This window comes from Phacochoerus africanus, chromosome 1, assembly GCF_016906955.1.
Source record: "Phacochoerus africanus isolate WHEZ1 chromosome 1, ROS_Pafr_v1, whole genome shotgun sequence".
Taxonomy (NCBI): domain Eukaryota; kingdom Metazoa; phylum Chordata; class Mammalia; order Artiodactyla; family Suidae; genus Phacochoerus; species Phacochoerus africanus.
Genome location: NC_062544.1, coordinates 14,234,254 through 14,254,834, shown reverse-complemented (window position 1 = coordinate 14,254,834; position 20,581 = coordinate 14,234,254). Strand labels below are relative to the sequence as shown.

The following is a 20,581-nucleotide window of genomic DNA, read 5'->3' as shown; positions in this document are numbered from 1 at the left end:
ACCTACACCACAGCTCATGGCAATGCCGGATCCTTAACCCACTGAGTGAGGCCAGGGATTGAACCTGCAACCTCATGGTTACTAGTCAGAGTCCTTTCTACTGTGCCACAATGGGAACTTCTATCAAATGTCTTTGATACCAATTATGCCAGCATTTTCATTTTAAGTAGTCACATTTATTTTAAGGGCTTCTGGAACTTTGGTAGAAGCTATATTTATTTTAACATGGCTTTTAAATATCAGCTTTATATATCTATGAATTTTCAGGTGCTATCATTTCATTCTTTACATTTTATTTCTCAAACCTGAAATGAGTTTTCCTTATTACATCTTAACTCACTTGACATCTTTCACTCCTGTGAATTCATACATTTTCTCTAAATTTTTATTTTAAACATATTTACTACTATTTTAATATTTTTATAGTAGATGAATGATACCATTTTGGTTTACCGACCTCTTTTTGTTTAACTGAAATAAAACAAAAAAACCACCAACATTCTGATAGTGTTATAATCCCCCCAAATCTGGTCTCGTCCCTGTCTTAAGATCAATTCTAGAAAAGTATTGTGTCCATAAGAAACAAAGCTATAGCTTGAAAATGCCTTAAAAATTGATGTAGCTCGTTATTGTAGGTTTTCTTGAAGGGGCAAGGAAGGAGGAATCATATGGTTCAAGCTAGAGTAAGTCTTCTTAGGGCTCCTCATTACCATTGTTGCTTCCCCAAAGTCCCATCTTTCTTATCAGTTGCCTAACTGATCTTGCCAAGCCTCCATTTCCCATCTTTGTCTCTATGACTGTTTTTCTCTCCTCTCCTTCTCTTTCTCTGCCTCTGTTTCTCTCTCCTCAGCCAAATGCTAGTCCTCTTGCCCTTCTTACTACTTCTATACAGCTTTTTATTATAGAGAAATTTGGTCTGTTCTCACTTTCTGCCCTTCTGTACCTGTTTCTGTTCCCCAATCACACAATAAAAGCTTAGTTGCATCTTTCATAAATTGAGCATAGGCAGTGGATTTTTCCTCTTTAGAAGTGGGGGATGGGAGATTTGCAGGAATTATTGAAAACTATTAACTTCAAATTTTTTCTTTTCTCATTACCATACTGTACTGTAGATCTAAAATTCTGTTCTTTACCTCATGTACTGACTAGGTAAAGCTAGCTGCTTTAACATGCACTGAAACATAATGGTTTAAACAGAATCATGGCTTATTTTTTCTACCAACATAAACTCCAACATAGGCATTTCTGGCTTTCTTCCAGAGACTTTATGGACACAGGTTTATTCTACCCTGTGGCTCTCTTGTCCTTGATATGTAGCATCCAAGTGTGTATGAACCTGCAGATGAGAAAAAAGCACGGAGGATCATGCCTGAGAGTTTTTTGTGGGCCAGTCTCAGAAGTGGTGCACATCACTTTTACTTACATTCCACTGGGCAGCCTGAGCAAGGAGACCACTCCTAACTCCAGGGGAAGCTGGGAAATATAATCTAGCTGCATGCTGGAAGCAGAGAAAACAGGTGTCTGGGTGGTCTTTTCCACACTTTATCTACAGTTTGATACATTAGAGCTCTTCCCTTTCTACAAGGTTTCTCTATATGCTGACAGTTTATCAGTGATGACTAAATGTTGCAGACTTTAACCTCCTGTTTAGCAACCTGAATTTTGACTTTTAGGACATCTTCATTATACTTTCACATAGCTCTCTATGCATCTGATTTTTTTTTTTACCTCAGACCAAAATGATGTTTGACACATGTTAGTTGATTAGTGAATGTATGTTTAATTAAATGAGTGCATGATTTTATCACCTCATGCCTCACTGGTAACCCTTCTTTCATAAAATATCTTTGGTAGAAAAGAACATTTGATAACAGCCAAAAGATGAGTCCCCTTCCTTCTTCAGTAATTGAAATAATATTGCTCTCTACAGCACCTGTAATTTCTGTTTCCTTTGCCTAATAAGACCACACTTCTTTTTTTGAGGACTAAGAGCCCCTTGTACAGTACAGGGAAAAGAAATCTGTGTCAGAGGTAGATTTTAGGAGCAGATATTTTGGGTGCAGTGATAATTCAGTGAATAAAGCTTTGAGAGATTTTAAGAGTCAGCCTGGCTTCAAAGTTGTTCTGAGGAGATTCCCCTTCTATCAGATCAGTTGTAGAGGTGCTATCAGCTATAGGCTTATTTGTTAGTTTGCTTTTTCTTTCATCTAGTCATAGCTTTCTTAACTGTTCTTAACCAGATTCTATGCCAGGTGATGGGGATATAAATGTGAATTAAACTGTTCCTGCTCTTAAGCCTCCAGTTTTGTGATTGTGGAAATGGTGTCCGACCTGCACATTTACACTATTTTATGATATGGACTAGATTTATAGGACCAGAGGGTACATGAAAAAGGGAAATTATTTCATGTTTGATTAATCAGGAAAGGCTGAAGGCCTGTGTCTCACATATGGGAGGGCTAGTCCATGTAATCCCATTAACTAAGAATCAGGACAGCTTCATCAACACCCTGCTCCTGTGCTGCCTCTCCTTCATTGGGTCAGAGAACATCTTCAAACAGGGAACTAAATCTAGTCACTTGTGATGGAAGATGATGGGTGGTAATGTGAGAAAAATGATGTATATATCTATGTGTGACTGGGTCACTTTGCTGTATAGTAGAAATTGACAGAACATTGTAAATCAACTATAACAGGGGAAACAAAAATCTTACAAAAAATAATATATCCTTTAATTCCCTACCTCCATGTTTAAGGAGAGGTATTATTTGCTTTATCTGCAGAGAAGGAAGGAGAGGAAGGTGTTACCTGGACAGGGCTGAGAAAAGATCCACATTCCTTTCTGCCTCTGACAAAAACATTTCTAACCATAAGGTCTGTTCTTGGACTGCATCTTCCATATTAACAGAGACCTTACTGCACTGGAATAAACTAGATTCTCTCTGTATTTCTTCGGGAAAATTTAAATTTAGGCTAAGTGAATAACTTAGCAACTCAGTCAGCAATCCTCTCTTCCTCAGGATCAAAAATATCAAATACATGATTATTTTACCTGCCTTTAAAAGTGCTGCTCTATGTGTCATGCCCTGCTGCAATAATATTCCTTTCTTATCCATTCCAAATTGTTGACCTATGGCAAGTCCTAGTCTCACTTGAGAATTTCCTTATGTATTCACATTGAAGTCAATAAAGCAAAATAATTTTACTGATTATTTCTTTAGTTTTTTTCAATTAAAAAATGAAATGTTGAGAATTCCCATTGTGGCTCAGCAGGTTAAGAACCTGAATAGTATCCATGAGAATGCAGGTCCAAGCCCTGGCCTTGCTCAGTGGGTTAAGGATCTGCCATTGCTACCAGCTGTGGTGTAGGTTGCAGATGTGGCTCAGATCTGGCAGTTGTTGTGGCTGTGGCATAGGCCAGCAGCTGCAGCTCAGATCTGACCCCTATCCTGGGAACTTCCATATGCCTATTCCGCAGATGCAGCCATAAAAATTAAAAAAAAAAAAAAGAAGAAATGTTGGAGTTTCCCTTTTGGCACAGTGGATTAAGAATATGACTTCAGCAGCTTGGGTCACTGTGAAGGTGTGGACTCTATCCCCAGCTTGATGCAGTGTGTTGAAGGATTCTGCATTGCCAGAGCTGTGGGGTAGGTTGCAGCTGTGGCTTGGATTTAATCCCTGGCCTGGGAATATGCCACAGGTGTAGTCATAAAAAATTAATTAATTAATTTAAAGAATTAAATGTCATTCATAATTTAGCTTAATATACGTATACAAAATAAAAGAAAAAATGACTCATACAACTACACTGAAACCTCTAGTAATACTTAAAATAAAATTAATATATTTAGAGAGTAGAAAATTCAAATAGTAGCCATAGGTTTAAAGTGAAAGTCTGGCTTCCCATGGCCCTGTCTTCTCTTCCAGATGAACACTCTTTAAAAGTAAGCACTATCAGTAGTTTCATATTATTTCCTTAGAAACGTTTATGTATAAATACCAGCATTTGTGTATATTTTGTCTTTTACTCAGTCAGTCATTTTATTCATCCAAAAAATATTTGTTAAGGGACTGTTCTGTGCTAGGCAGTATCTTGAGCCTTGGGGAAACAATAGTGAACAAAAGAGAAAAGGTTTCTCCTCTTAGGACACTTAGAATCTAGGTGAGAAAGAGAGACATGAATGTAAAATAAATCATAGGATCGTTTCAGTTCAAAATGTTATTAAGGAAATAGGGTGGTGGTGCTCTTACATAAGGTGGTTAGTGAAGGCTTCTGCTTGTACAGTTTATTGTATTCTACTGAACAAAGTAAAATAGGGAGTGACTCAATTCACGCCTGACCTATGCTATTTTTTTTTTCTGAAGGTGAAGCCCCACCTGCCATCCAGCTGCCCACACCAGCAGTCCAGCGCCCAAGTCCCATCACACTTTTCCAGCCCAATGTCTCCACTGCCCAGGTGGCTGTCCAGGCTCCAAGTCTGCCCCTCCGTCCAGCACTCCCACCTCAGCGTTTTGCTGGGCCCTCCCAAACGGACACTCATCGGCTGCATTCTGGAGCCAGTTGCTCTGTGAAGAGACCCACTCCTGTCTCTCCGGAAAGCACCAGTAGGATTCCAACTAGTGCAAGTACTGCCCATGCCAGATTTGCATCCTCAACCATCCAGCCTCCCAAGGAGTATCCCAGCGTTTCTACTTGTCCCAGAAGTGCTCCAATCCCCCAGCCTCCTCCTATTCCACACTCACATGTCTACCAGCCCCCTCCCCTTGGCCATCCAGCCACATTGTTTGGGACACCACCTCGATTCTCTTTTCATCACCCTTACTTCCTACCTGGACCTCACTACTTCCCATCAAGGTAAATGAATAGTTTATTTCCTTTCTCCTAAAAATTCTTACAGAGAATGAATTTTGACATCTGAAGTCCTTTTTTTTTCCCCCTGAGAAAGGAACTTCCTCAATTCTGCTTAGGATCTTATTTAGAGTAGTGGCTGAATAGGGGCCAAGCAGTTAACATAAATACATGGAGGGGGGAAGATGAGGACTGGAGGAGCCAAGGAGAGTACATCTCCCATCCTTCGGGGAAACTGCTACTCAGCTCCAGCCTACTGTTGCCATGTGAAAATACAGGCCCCAATGTTGTCAGATTTGATTTTTCATGAGAAAAATCAGTTATAAACAGTTATAATTGACCTTAAGTGTTGGTATATCCAAGTGGGAGCAGTTTTACTTTCTAAATAAGTAACAATAGAAGACTGTTACTTAGTGAACCCCCTTATTGTATAGAGGTGTACTTCTCCAACTTTTAAATGCATGCGAATCAGGTGTGATCGGAGTCAGCAGGTCTAGGGTACAGTAGTTTCCTATACGGGGTTATGGTAAGTCTGCTAGTCTGCATTTCGAACAAGCTCCCAAGTGATGTCAGTTCTGCTGGTTTGTGGACAATGCTTTGAATAGCAAGGATAATAGAAAGCACTTGGTCTAAGAGGCTAAATGACTTGTCCTAACTTATATACCGTCTCAGTACCGTTTTTAACAAACTGGAGTTTCCTATATAAATCACCTGTAATGGAATTGATTTTCACAGGGAAGTATCTAGAGAAAACAAATTTGTAACTTTCCCTTTATAGAAATTAACTCCCTTGCAAGCATTCTAATAGAGCGGAATTAGCCTCAACTTTTCAATTGCTGTTAAGTGTATAGACAGAAATGGTTTGTGTTGAGAATGGACTGTTACATGTTTAACGCCAATCTTCTGTTGTTGCTTATTTAGAAAATAAAACCGCTCCCACTTGGGTATACCAACACTTTAAAGAACTGTTGAGGTATATATTATGTTGCTTGAATTCATAATTGGATTGCTTGCTTTCAAGTCCTTAGCCCAGAACTGGAAGAAAGTGAACCAGTGGATCAGATCAAGAAAAAGAGAAATTTTGCTATCTGTGGTTTGTTTTGTTTTTCCTGATAGGCTCTTCTCTTTAACAACTTTCAGCAGTCTTTGAGTCCCAGAAATCAATCTTCAAGAGGTTCCTCAGGCCAGCAGTTAATAATCTCTTCTCATTGCTATCTGCTAAGATCTGAGATTTTATAGGAATTTTAGAAAATTTTACAGTTTTTTATTTTTAGATATAAGAAGAGTGCTTAGGACATAGCTGGAATTTAACAAATGAGTAAGTTTGAGAAGATCAGCTTTAGTTCTCAACTTGAGGTCCACAGACTAAAATTGTGGAAACTTTATCTTTGTTACATAATTAATTTTGTAATACAGGAAAGACTCAGACAACATTTATAGTAAGGGAGAAAAAGAGGCATCTAGAAGAGGTTATGTCCCACAGTCTCAATCTAGTTGCTACTGTTTTTTCTTTTAAGCATTTTGAGAACTTGGTATTTTTATCTATAATTCTCATAGCAATCCTCTGTCTTGAGCATAATACTCCTTTTACTTTTTCAGATAAAGAAATTGATCAGCTGTTAAATAGCTTTGTTAAGGTCATACAACTACTAAATGGCAGAGCCAGTAGTCAAACTTAGATTTGCTGTCTGAATTTGAATTCCATGTATTTTTTTCATTACATAAGTATGGCTTCTCAGTATAATGGCGTCTATTGATTGTTAGCTGTTAGTTGCTAGCAGAGAATCACATGGAAAATACTTTTTGTATTTTTGAGTAGAAAAATAATGTAGTCAAGTAGACTTTGGGGCAGGAACTATTTCCTTAGGTAGTAACTGGTTAAAATCATAGGAAGTGTAGAATTTGGCTGTTAAGGTACAGATCATCTGATAACTTAAAGAACTTTTTTTTTTTTTTTTTGCTTTTTAGGGCTGCACCCATGGCACATGGGAATTCCCAGGCCCAGGGTCACATCAGAGCTATGGCTGTGGCCTATATCACAGCCACAGCAACACGGGATCTGAGCTGCTTCTTCGACCTACACCACAGCTTATGGGAAGGCTGGATCCTTAACCCATTGAGCGAGGCCAGGGATTGAACCTGCATCCTCATGGATACTAGGCAGATTTGTTTCCACTGTGCCACAATGGGAACTCCCTTAAAGAACATTTTGAAAGGAAGCTCTGGAAAATAGGTCCTTAGAATGCAAAAACTAGAAGTTCCCTGGTGGTCTAGTGGTTAAGGACTTGGCATTGTCACTGCTGTGGCTTGGGTTTGATCTCTGGCATGAGAACTTCTGTTTGCAGCAAGTGTAACCAAAAAAAAGAAAGAAAGAAAGAAAGAAAACAGAAACTGCATCTCTGTCTTTAATACCATTATTGCTAATTAATAGTAATGCAACTGGAGGAACCAAATGAAATGACTTAGTAGTATTATATCGAATTTTTTTTTCATGTAAGGATGCTAAAGCAGTATGTCACCTATAAACATGAAGGTGCATATAGTTTTCCAAAACAGAAGACCAGCCTTATAAATTATAATATTATCTAATTCCTTTTCTAACTTCTGCCTGTATATCTGTGATGATAATTTCCCCAAGGATATGGATAATTTATTTATGCTTTTTAGATAATATATTTCAGTAAAATCTAGCCTGGCTAAATAACAAAATTAATTCATCCCCCTCAATTTTTCTATTGTCTGTTTTCCCAACTAATAACAGAGTCTTCTATAAAGAATATTTCTTCCCTAATCTAATCTATTTATATGTGGAATTATTCAGCCATTTCAATACCATAATTATAATGATATTTGCTATATATATCAAATATATAAATATATACCAGATAGGCCTATTTGATATTTTGCCCTCTGTATCTAGAGTAAAAATCAAGGAGTCATTTTATAAAACAGATGGACACTTAGAAGTGCTGATCCCTAGCTCCAAGGGCTAACATCTTCCTGCCTTCAAATCTTAACCATCTTCACACTGTGCTTGTTGAGACATCCTCTTTTTTGTTCTACATTAATTTCTTAGTTATTCCTTTCACACACATACCCATTTTTTCTTCTGTTCTTCCTCCCTCTCCCAGTACATTTATACCTTCACATGCGAAGGAGATATCTAGGCTCTTAATTCTTTTGGCCATTGAATAAATTAATGTATTCAAAAGCGTATTGCAGTTAGGGATATTGAAAGGATATGAATGATAAATGGGGATTTATTAGTTTGAAATATATAAAAATATAATCAGACATATATTTATATATCTATATCTATCTATTAGGGAAGATAAATCCAAAGAGTTCTAAAGCTGTGGGAATATATAGCATCTTAAAAAATTGTAAAATTTGGAGTTCCCGGCATGGCGCAGTGGTTAACGAATCTAACTAGGAACCATGAGGTTGCGGGTTTGATCCCTGCCCTTGCTCAGTGGGTTAACGATCCAGCGTTGCTGTGAGCTGTGGTGTAGGTTGCAGACGCGTCTTGGATCCTGCGTTGCTGTGTCTCTGGCATAGGCTGGCAGCTACAGCTCCAATTAGACCCCTAGCCTGGGAACCTCCATTATGCCGCGGGAGCGGCCCAAGAAATGGCAAAACGACCAAAAAAAAAAATTGTAAAATTTTAGACAATTAGATCAAAAGTTAAAAGCAATTATCTTTAACTCTTATTTGGTTTATAGACCTATTTAAGAATTTGATTGAAATTTTGGACCCATTTCCTATAATAATGCACATCTCCATACATACACATACAAAACATGATAGATTTAGCTAACAAGGAGTACCTTCTGCTGTAAACTATCTATAAATGTTGAATTTAAATATGAACAATTTAATACCTAGCTGAAAGCACAAGAAAGGATAAATCTCCCTTTGTCAAAATGACCAATAAGATGAAAACTAGTACAGTGGTCCTGGGGGTAGTTTTCAGATTCAGAAATAGTCTCAGCATTAATAAACTTGGGTTTTAAGGACTGACTACATGAGGAAATGAGGTCCTGACCCTGCTCAAGGTAAGGAGCTGAAACTAAAACCTCTCCATAGACTAAAGACCCCAGCGAGGCCTCTCAACCTTAATAAAAGAAATAGAAGATTTTTGTCACCAACCTAGAGAGAGCACAAAGGAACATTGTTTTTTTTGTTTGTTTGTTTTTAATCCAGGGCTATATATGGAAAAAAGCCTGGGTTAAAAAAACAAAATCCCAGATTATACTGCACATGGGTTGAGGATCTAAAATCACCCTGTCCACTTGATAAACTGAGAAATTAACACACAAATTAGTTCTTGGATGACTTAACCTGGGACAGCTATTCTAGAGGAACACTTCTGCCATCAAAGCCACTTAGGAGTTTCCAAAGGGAGAAAATTGTTATTAAAGATGAGCTTTAGAAAATTATAGAGGAGTTCCTGTCATGGCTCAGTGGTTAAGGAACCTGACTAGAATCCATGAGCACACAAATTCGATTCCTGGCCTTGCTTGGTGGGTTAAGGATCCTGCCTTGCTGTGGCTGTGGTGTAGGCCGGCGGCTAAAGCTCTGATTGGACCTCTAGCCTGGAAACCACCATATGCCGAGGGTGCAGCCCTAAAAAGACAAAAAGACAAAAAAAAATATAGAACATGAGGAAAGTGTTCATTAAGAAGAACAGTCAGTAGATGCTACAAATAGGAAGATTAATACCTTGAGAATTTGAGCTTGAGAGTCCAGTGAAGTCAAGTCGGCTAAAATTCTCCAGATAGAGCACTGGAGAGAAGAAACCTGCACAGAGCAAGATCTCTATCTCTGCTTAGGCTCCCTCTTGAGTATTTAGCTGAATGCTGATCTGTGTATGCTTGTAAGGAAAATTACCCAAGGCTGGTGAAAAAACTACCTGAAAGATGACAGATAGCAGTGCCCAGCATTCATACAGAGCTAGGTATATCCTATTCCCACTAAAGTGATTAGAAAACTTTGAAGGGATATTAAATACTTGGAGGGTCTTGTTTCAGCTAGGCCTGGATGAAATGTTGCTTTGGTTTCATCTAAAAATTCTTAACAAGACCTGAAATGATCAAACTGTTTTAAAGTAATTAAGTGTATCCAGAACAAAGCTTAAGGATGTTAATAGAAATAATATGATTAAAAAGATAAATGAGAGAGAGTTTCATTCATGGGATGGCTGCATGAGGAGCTCTGTGGACCTGCTCCCAAGCAAACAAGCATTACTGGTAAAAACTGTTTTTAAAAGCCAACCACTTAAATTCTCTGGGAAGTGTCCTTAGGACATACAGCATATGGAGAAACATTTATTCAAGAAAGCATCCTAAAACTTGGTAGGAACAGCAAGAGTCTATGTGGCTCTTTAGCCGTGACAAATGACTGCCCTTCACTCCCACTCTCAATTAAGTTTGATGGAATCCTGACTCTAGGTGGACATGACCAAGAAGATAGCTCTCTCTCCTTTCAGCTCCTAGTCAAGGGGTACAATATCTTATAGGACAGAGCAGCATTTCTCATATTTTCCAGCTCTGAGTTAAAGAGGATAAATTATGGTGAATGTGACCACGAGATTGGGGGTTCCTTTTCTTCACCCAACTCTAAGGATGACAGGCAGAGAATACTGGAACCCTGAGCATCCTTGACCAGTTCACTTGTGGAAGGGATGTCCTAGTTTGGGAGAGGCAAGCAGAGAAGGCCAGAGATTTTGCCATAAGAACGGAGCTCAGAAGCTCTCCCCCAAATGAATTTGACTGTATCTGAAACAGTGTGGGGAAGTTCTAGCCTAAAAACACTCTTGAAAACAATGAGTTTTGGTGGTAAGCAAATAAAAGGAGACTCCTTTTAATTAAGACCAAGAAGCCAACTGTAGGCCAGCTAGTACCCTGAAGAGAACTAGGGAAAGAAACAGCTAAGAGCCCTCCTGCAGTCAGAACAAACCTCAAAGACTCCTGGAAATTTACCCCTGCCTGAGTGTAACTGAATCACACTATGTAACAATCTCTGCCCTAAGGCATTTTGAAAATATTACAGCAATCAGACAACATTTAGTGGAGTCTTGCAGCTATGTATGATAGCCAATGAGTTAGAGAACTTACACAAAAATCAAGGAAAGAGATAGTAAAAGAGAGTCCTGCTAAAACCAGTATCATCCTAGGGTGACTGTATTCATGTCCAAGTGCCCTGTAGGAGTGACACTCAAGGTTCACATGCAAGGGAAATGGACTTCACCGAAATAGCCTAGTCAAGTCACTGAACAAACAAGCAGAAAACAAACAAAAAAGATGGCCTTAGAGATGTAAAAAACGTCATTGTCCAGAGATCCTCTGGTATATTACCTTTTAAAAAGGTCCAGTTTTCAACCAAAAATTATGAGACATGCAAAGAAACAGGAAAGCACAATTCATACATGGGGGAGAAATACAGGCAACAGAAACTACCTGTGGAAGGGGTCAGATTTCAGATTTGACTTTATAAATATACTCAAAAAACTAAAAGAAACCGTTTAAAAATGTTTTTTATTAGAGAGTTCCTGCCGTGGCACAGTGGGTTAAGAATCCATCTGCAGCTCGTGTCATTGCAGAAGTCTGGATTCGATTCCCAGCCCCAGTTGCAGCGGGTTAAAGGATCTGACATTGCTGCAGCTGCAGCTTGGATTCAGTCCCTGCCTGGGTACTTCCATATGCTGCAGTTGTGGCCTAAAAATTAAAACAAAACAAAGCAATTAGCTGGAGTATAGTTGACTTACAGTGTTTCGGTGTTTCAGGTGTACAGCAAAGTAAATCACTTCTACTTATATCCATTTTTTTTCCCCATTTGGTTGTTACAGAATATTGAGTAATTTTCCTTGTGCTATAGAGTAGGTCCTTATTAGTTATCTGCTTTATATATTGTAGTGTTTATATGTTAATTCCATCCTCCCAGTTTACCCCACCTCTCTGCAGTTTCCCTTCGGTAATCATAAGATTGATTTTGAAATCTGTGAATTTGTTTCTATTTTATAAATAAGTTCTTTTGTATCATTTTTATTAGATTCCACATATATGAATATGATAATCATCTTTCTCTGACTTGCTTCACTTAGTATGATAATCTCTAGATACATCCATGTTGCTGCAAATGGTATTATTTTGTTCTTTTTTATGGCTAATATTCCATTGTATGTATATATCACATCATTCTGCTATCAATGGACATATAAATTGCTTCCATGTCTTGGCTGTTGTAAATAGTGCTTCACTGAACATTGGGGTGCATGTATCTTTTTTTTTTCTTTTGTCTCTTTTTGCTATTTCTTTGGGCCGCTCCCGCGGCATATGGAGGTTCCCCGGCTAGGGGTCCAATCGGAGCTGTAGCCACCAGCCTATGCCAGAGACACAGCAACACAGGATCCGAGCAGTGTCTGCAACCTACACCACAGCTCATGGCAATGCCGGATCCCCAACCCACTGAGCAAGGCCAGGGATTGAACCCGCAACCTCATGGTTCCTAGTTGGATTCGTTAACCACTGAGCCACAATGGGAACTCCTTTTTTTTTTTTTTTTTAAGAAACCATTTTTAAAGAAGTAAAGGTATTACTTTATGATTACATTATGATAATGATGTCTCTTTAAAGACTGTCAATAAAGATATAGAAATCATAAAAAGAACCAAAATGGAAATATTGGAGTTAAAAAGAACAATAACCAAAATGAAAAGTTCACTAGAAGTGCTCAACATTAAAATTGAACTGACACAAGAATGAATCAGAAAACTTAAAAATAGATTGGTAGTGATTATAAATCTGAAGAATAGAGAGGAAAAAAGAATGAAGATAAATGAACAGAGCCTCAGAACAGAGCCATCTTAAAGTGCACGAGTGTATACTAAAGGGAGTACCAGAAGGAAAGAGGAGAGAAAAAGGAGAAAAAAGTATTTGAAGACATAATAGCTGAAAAATCCCCAAATTTGAGGAAAATATTACGCATCTGAGAAACTGAATTAATTCTGACTTGTACAAGTGCCAAGAGGTTGACAGTGAAACACATCATACTAAAATACTGAAATCCAAAGCCAAAGAGAAAATCAAAGTGAGAGAGAGACAGACACTCATCATGTACAATAAAAGTGACATCTGACTTATCAGAAACAACGGAGGCCAAAATACATGTTTAAAATACTGACAAAAATCTGTCAACCAACAATCTTATATTTATTGAAGCTATCTTTAAAAAATGAAGCCAAAGTAAAGACATCCTCAAGTAATCCCAAACTGAGATTGCTAGCCTTATGAGAACTACTACAGGGAGTTCTTCAAGTTGAAAGTAAGTGGTCTCTGCTGGTAGTTGGAATACAGAGTACCAAAGAACTCCAGTAAAGGTAAAAGTGCAGTTATAAACAGTAGTATAAAAAAGACAATATAAATGACAGTATAAATCTTCTTTTTACTGGTTTTAAAAGCAATTGCATAAAACAATATGCAAGTAATTGGTTTGAGGGACCTATAGTATATAGGTCATATAGAAATGTAATGTATTTGATAATAAAAGTACAAGGGGGTAAGTGGAGGCAAAGTTGTTTTGAAGTAAGGAAATGATGGCAGATGATACAATGAATCCACAGGAACAAATGAAGAGAAGTAGCAATAGTAATAAGAAGGTGAATACAACAAACTTCAACATATATACTTATTCTCTTTTCTCTTTGTAGCTTATTTAATGGGCATAGAATTATATAAAGCAATAATAATACCAATATATTGCTGGTTTTATGTCATATAGCTACAATTTATATAACAATAGTAATACAAAAAAGGGGAAGGAGGAATAGAGCTATATTAGAAGCATTTCTGTATTTTACTGCAATTAAGTTAGTAAAAATGTGAAGTTGATTCTGATAAGGTAAAATGCATATGGTTACTCTTAGAGCAACCTCTAAGAAAATAGCCAAAATATAGTGGGAAAATTGTTAAAGAAACTAAAAGGTTAAACTAAAAAATATTTACTTAATGCAAAAGAAAGCAGTAAAGAAGGAATAGAAGACCAAAAGAAAACATGAGACACATTGAAAACAAAAAATAAAATGGAAGACATAAATCTAACTATCAATAATCACATTAACTATTAGATACTGTGTAACTGGCAGATACTGTATAGCTGGATAAAAATCAAGATACAGCTATGCGTTATCTACAGTAGACAGAGTGCTCAGACTCTTCCAAAAACAGGAGGATTGCTCTGATACCAAACCCAAAGACAATACAAGAGGAAAAATTATAGGCCAGTATTTCTTATGAATACAGAGACAAAAATCCACAACAAAATGTTAGTGAACAATGTGGCATCAATACCGAAAGAATTATATACCATAACCCAACTTGGATTTATTCTAAGAATGCGAATTGTTTAACATCTGAAAATGGATTAATATAAGATAGCATATCAATAGGATAAGGGATAAAACCACACAATTATCTCAGTTGTCCTAGAAAAAAAGCGTTTGACAAAACTCTTCATGTTGAACATGAACTATTTCAGTGAACTAGGAATACAAGGAAATTTCCTCATCTCGTTAAAGGAATCTACCCCCCACTCCAACTAACATTAGTTATACTTGATGGCAAAACTGGAGATAAGCAAGATCCACTTAAGATCAGAAATAAGACAAGAATGACTGTTTTTTTCCAGTTATATTCAATGTTTTATTGGAGGTTTAATCTAGGACATCAGACACAAAAAAGAAATAAGGTATCAGATTGTAAAGGAAGAAATAAACTATATTTGTATATTGTGCAAGCTTGTATATAGAAAATCGTAAGGAATCCACATAAAAAGCTATTATAAATAACAAATGAATTCAGCAAGTTTTTAGGGTGCAAGACCAATATATAAAAAACAATTGCGTTTTCTATATAGTAGCAATGAATAGACAGAAAACGAAATTGAGAGAACAATTCCATTTACAATAAAATAAAAGAGAATAAAAAAACCTTTATGAATAAATTTAACAAAATAAGAGCAAAACTTATACTCTGAAAACTACAAAACACTTTTGAGGTAGAATGTCACTGAGAATTGCAGAAAAGATCTAGGAATCTTTCTTTCCACTGAAGCAGTAATTCAGCTAGCAAAAACAGAATCAACTTTTTATTATAGTTGATTTACAATGTTCTATCAATTTCTGCTCAGAAACAACTTTTTTTGAACTCTGGAATTTAATACAACTCTTAAAACAACTAGAGGGGTACTTAATGAAGAAAGAAGCTGGTAATTTTTTTTTTTTTTCTTTTAGGGCTGTATCTGTGGCATATGGAAATTCCCAAGCTAGGTTGTTGAATCAGAGCTACAGGCCTATGCCACAGCCACAGCAATGCAAGATCTGAGCCACATCTGTGACCTACACCACAGCTCGTGGCAATGCTGGATCCTTAACCCACTGAGCAAGGCCAGGGATCGAATCTGTATCCTTGTGAATACTAGTCGGGTTTGTTACCACTGAGCCACAGTAGGAACTTACTGTCACTAAATTTTGTTAAGAGAACATTGTGGCTTGTTTTTTTTTTTTTTTTTTTTGCCACAACTACTCACATTTTCTAGTTCAATGATGGTCAGGAGGATGGTAGGCCAGTCTTCCTGCTGTGACTTGTTGCTATTATTAGAGGGGGCAATACAGACCTGTCCTTAAAGCATTATGGTTGTGTATTTTGACCTGCTTGGTGACTTCCTGATAAACTGACTCAGAGGCTTACCTTAGTTTGACTGTTCTAAGAACTCTGTTGGGGCTGTAATGGCCTCCCAGGTGGTGTTTATGGAAAATATTTAAGGGCATATACTATCCTCAGCTGCCTGGGTTAAGGGACAATAGACAGGACAAGCAGCAGACAGACTGAAAAGCTTAGAAGATATCAGGAAAGGAGATACATGAGGGAATAAGGGCTTTGAAAAAACTCCCCTGTATACTAAGGAAACTTAGATGGGCAAGGCATACCCAAGGCTAGATGCATGTTCAGCAAACACTGAGAAGACTCTAAGCTTTCATCTCTGACTGATCTTTAGGCTCTGCATAAATAGGAAGTCAAGGCTAAAGAAGATTTGTAAATAGCCTGGCCCTAAATTTTCAAAATTTAAATAAAAACAGAAATCTAAGAAACTCAGTGAACATTAAGTAGGGTAAATTCAGAGATACATCAAAATCAAACTGTCAAGAGCCAAGAAACAAGAGAAAATCTTGATAGCAGCAAGAGGAAAGTGAATAATTTTGTACCAGAAATTCTCAATGAGGTATAATAATGCCAGTTTCTTGTTAGGAAGCATGGAGGCCAAAAGGCAGTGGGATAACATAGTGTTGAAAGAAAAGATACCATCAATTAAGAATTCTAATACCAACAAAATTATCCCTCAGAAATGAAGGAGAAATTAAGACTGCCAGATAAACAAAAGTAGAGGAAGTTAATACCTAGCAAAATTCCCTACAAGAACTGCTAGAGGTAGTATTTCAGATTAAAATGAAAAGATACTAGAGAATAACTCGGTTAAGTCAAACAAAGAAACAAAGAACACTGGTTACTATAATTGATAGATAAAAAAGTCAAGTATTGTATTTTTGGTTAGTAACTTTTTTCCCTATATTATTTAAAAAGCAAATGCATAAAACAAGTATTATGAATCTGTTAATGGATATAAAATGTATAATTATATAATTTAGGACAATAGCGATATAAGGGGAGATGGTACTTTCTACAAGCAAAATTTTGATATGCTAATGAAAGTAATTTAGGATAAATTCAGACTAGATTGTTATAAATTTAGGATGCTAATGTAATCCCCATGGTAACCACTTAAGAAAATAACTTAATGTATGAAAAGGAAATGAGGGAGTCAAAATAGTACACTAGAAAAATCCATTTGACAAAAAACAAGAGTGTAATGGAGGAACTGAGAAAAAAATTGACATTGAGGAAAAAATTGCAAAATGGAAAAGTAAGTATTCCTTATCAATTATCCCTTTAAATGAAGTAAGCTCTCTAATTTAAAGGCGATTGCCAGAATGGATTAAAAACATGATCGAAATAAATCATGTCTGCAAGAGACCCACTTTAGATCCAATGACACAAATAAGTTGAAAGTGAAAAAATAGAAACTGATATTCCATGCAAATAGTAACTAAAAGAGAGCTGAAGTGCTATAATAGTATTAGACAAAATAGATTTTATGTCAAAAATTGTTATGAGACAAAGCATGATGTATCTATTTAAAAACACTAAGCGAGTTCCCTTTGTGGCTCAGCAGTAACAATTCTGACTAGTATCCATGAGGATGCGGGTTTGATCCCTCGCCTCGCTTAGGGGGTTAAGGATCTGGTGTTCCTATGAGCTGTGGCATAGGCCCACAGCTGCAGCTCTGATTCAGCCCCTAGCCTGGGAACCTCCATATGCTGTGGGTGCAGCCCTAAAAAAATCCAAAACAATGACAACAACAACAAAAAAAAACAAACCCACAAACACTAAGAAGATATAGCAGTTATAATCATATACACATACAACAACAGGACCCCAAAATATATGACACAAAAATTGACAGAATTAAAGAGAGAAATAGAGTTATTCAGTAATAGTTGAAGACTTCACTACTTTTTAAATTTTTTATTGAGATATATTTGATGTAATATTAGTTGCCAGTGTATAAGTTTTTTTTCTTGTGATGAGAACTTTTTACTCTCTTAGAAACTTAGAAAAATACAGTAGTGTTACTCATTATAGTCACTATGCTGTACATTATATCCCAGACACTTATTCATTTTATAAATAAGAAATTAGTATCTTTTGACTAACTTTATGCATTTTGCTCATCTTCCACTCCCTGTCTCTGGCAACCACCAAACTGTTCTCTGTATCTTTGAGTTGGGTTTTTTGTCTTTTTGTTTTGTTTTGTTTTTAGATTCCACATGTAAGTGAGACCATATGGTATTTGTCTTTCTATGACTTATTTTGCTTAGCATAAGGTCCTCAAGATCCGGCCATGTTGTTGCAAATGGAAGCATTTTTTGTTTTTTCTTTTTTGGCCACCTCGCAGCATATGGAGTTCCCGGACCAGGGATCAGATCTGAGCCACAGTTGTAACCTAAGCTGCAGCTGGAGCTTTGCCAGATCCTTGACCCACTGTGCTGGGCCAGGGATTGAACCTGTGTCCCAGTGCTCAAGATACCACCCATCTCCTTGTGCCGCAGTGGGAACTCCTGGGAGCATTTCTTGACTTTGTGACTTTGATTTGAATTTCCATGATAATAGTGATATTGAGCATTTTTCATATACCTATTGACCATCTATGTGTCTTCTTTGGAAAAAATGTCTAATTAGATCATCTTCCCATTTTTAAATCATTTTTTTAAGTATTGAGTTATATGAATTCATTATATATTTTAGATATTGATGTCTTATCAGACATATGATTTGCAAATATTTTCTCACATTTGGAGGGTCGCCTTTTCATTTTTGATGATTTCCTTTGTAATACAAAAGGTTTTCAGTTTGATATAACTCTACTTTTTTATTTTTGCTTTTGGTGTCAAATCAAAAAAATCATTGCCAATTCAGATGTCAGGGAGCTTACTGCCTATATTTTCTTGTAGGAGTTTTATGGCTCCAGGCCTTATGTTTAAGTCTTGAATCCAGAGTTCCCACTGTGACTCAGCAGAAACAAATCTGAATAGTATCCATAAGGATGCAGGTTGGATCCCTGGACTTGCTCAGTGGGTTAAGGATCCAGTGTTGCCATGAGCTGTAGCATAGGTCACAGATATGGCTCAGATCTGGCATTGCTGTGGCTGCAGCATAGGCCGGCAGCTTCAGCTCCAATTCAACCCCTAGCCATGGGTGCAGCCCTAAAAAGACCATAAATAAATAAATAAATAAATCTTTAATTCATTTCGAGTTGATTTTTGTGTATGACATAAGGGTCCAGTTTCATTCTTTTGCATGTAACTGTCCAATTTTTCCAACATCATTTAAGATACTATCCTTTCCCTGTTGCCTGCTTCTGTTAAATAGTTAATTAATAGCCATAAATTAATTATCCATATATGCATAGGTTTATTTCTGGCTCTCTTTTCTGTTCCACTGATCTATGTGTTTTTGTTTTTTCTTATGCCAATACCATACTGTTTTCATTACTATAGCTTTGTAATATAGTTTGAAATCAGAGTGTGAAATGCTTTCAGTTTTGGTTTTCTTTCTCAAGATTGCTTTGGCTATTAAATGTCTTTTGTGGTTCCACAAAAACTTTGGGATTGTTCTATTTCTGATTGATAAATGCCATTGGATTTTGATAGGTATTTCATTGAATCCATGGGTAGCTTGGGTGGTATGGACATTTTAACAACATTATTTCTTACAATCCATGAGCACAAACTATCTTTCCATTTATTTGTGTTTTCTTCAGTTTTTTTAAATCAGTGTCTTATAGTTCTCAGAATACAGGTCTTTCACATCCTTGGTTAAATTTATTCCTAGGTATTCTATTCTTTTGATGCATTTTAAAATGGGATTGTTTTTCCTAATTTCTTTTACTAACAACTTGTTGTTCGTGTATAGAAACGCAACTGATTTTTACATATTGATTTTGTATACTGCATCTTTACTGAGTTCATTGATTAATTCTAACAGGTTTTGGGGGGTTGAGATTTTCAGTTTCTTTAGATATAATATGTCATTTGCAAATAGATACAGTGTTACTTCTTTCCAATTTGGATGCCTTGTTTCTTTTATTTGTTTAATTGCTCTGACTAGGATTTCTGGTACTATGATGAATAAAAATGGCAAGATACTTACTCGTATCCTTGTCCTATTTTTGAGTTTAGAGAAAAGATTTAAACTTTTTGCCACTCATTATGATGTTAGCTGTGGATACTTTAAATAATGAACAGAAGATAATCCATTATAAAAGAATTAAGATCAAAAAGAAAATAAAAGACTGTATAACTCTATAAGCCAACTAGATCTAATAGATGTATATAATCTCTACCCAAAAAGAAGATATAGAGACTTCTTGGGTGCAAATTGTATATTCTGTAGAATAGACCATATGATAAATCATAAAATGAATCTCGGGAATTTTTAAAAGGTGAAATCATATAAGTGTCTTCCCCAACCATGATGGAATGAAACTCATAAGTAACAGGAAAACTGGAAAATTCACAAATATTGAAAATTAAACTACATACTCTTAAACAACCAATGGGTCAAATAAGACATCATGAGGAAAATTAGAAAATACTTTGAGATGAATGAAAAGGAAAACACAACATACCAAAACTTAAGGAATTATATAATGAAAGAAGTGCTGATAGAGAAATTTATAGCTGCACTGGCCTACATTTAAAAAGAAAGATCTTGGAGCTCTTTTATGACACAGGAGTTTAAGGATTGGGCATTGTCTCTACAGAGGCTTGGGTCACTGCTATAGTGGGGATTTGTTCTCTGGCCCAAGAACTTCTACATGCCACAAGCACAGAGAAAAAATATAAAATTAAAAATAAATAAAAAATTAAAAAATGAAGATCTCAAATCAACAACTTAACTTTATATCTTAAGGAATTAGAAAAATAAGAGCAAATAAGACCCAAAGCTAGCAGAAGGAAGAAAATAATAAAGATTAGAATAGAGATAAATGAAATAAAGAATACAAAAACAGTAGAGAGTTTAATGAAATAGAGAAAAGAAAATTAACAAAAGTTGGCTT

The 20,581-nt window shown here is 36.5% G+C and overlaps 1 protein-coding gene across 2 annotated transcripts in view; it reads left to right on the top strand.

Moving 5' to 3' along the window:
- The window catches only part of SOX30 (SRY-box transcription factor 30), a 34,606-nt gene that overhangs the window by 8,760 nt on the left and 5,265 nt on the right, over positions 1-20,581 (top strand). Inside the window, exon 4 of one of the 2 annotated variants that reach the window (XM_047753621.1) lies at positions 4,366-4,855. The exons of the other annotated variant lie outside the window; for it this stretch is intronic. Within the exon in view, the coding sequence (XP_047609577.1) occupies positions 4,366-4,855 (490 nt within the window). The remainder of the gene's footprint in view (positions 1-4,365; positions 4,856-20,581) is intronic. 2 annotated transcript variants of the gene reach the window in all.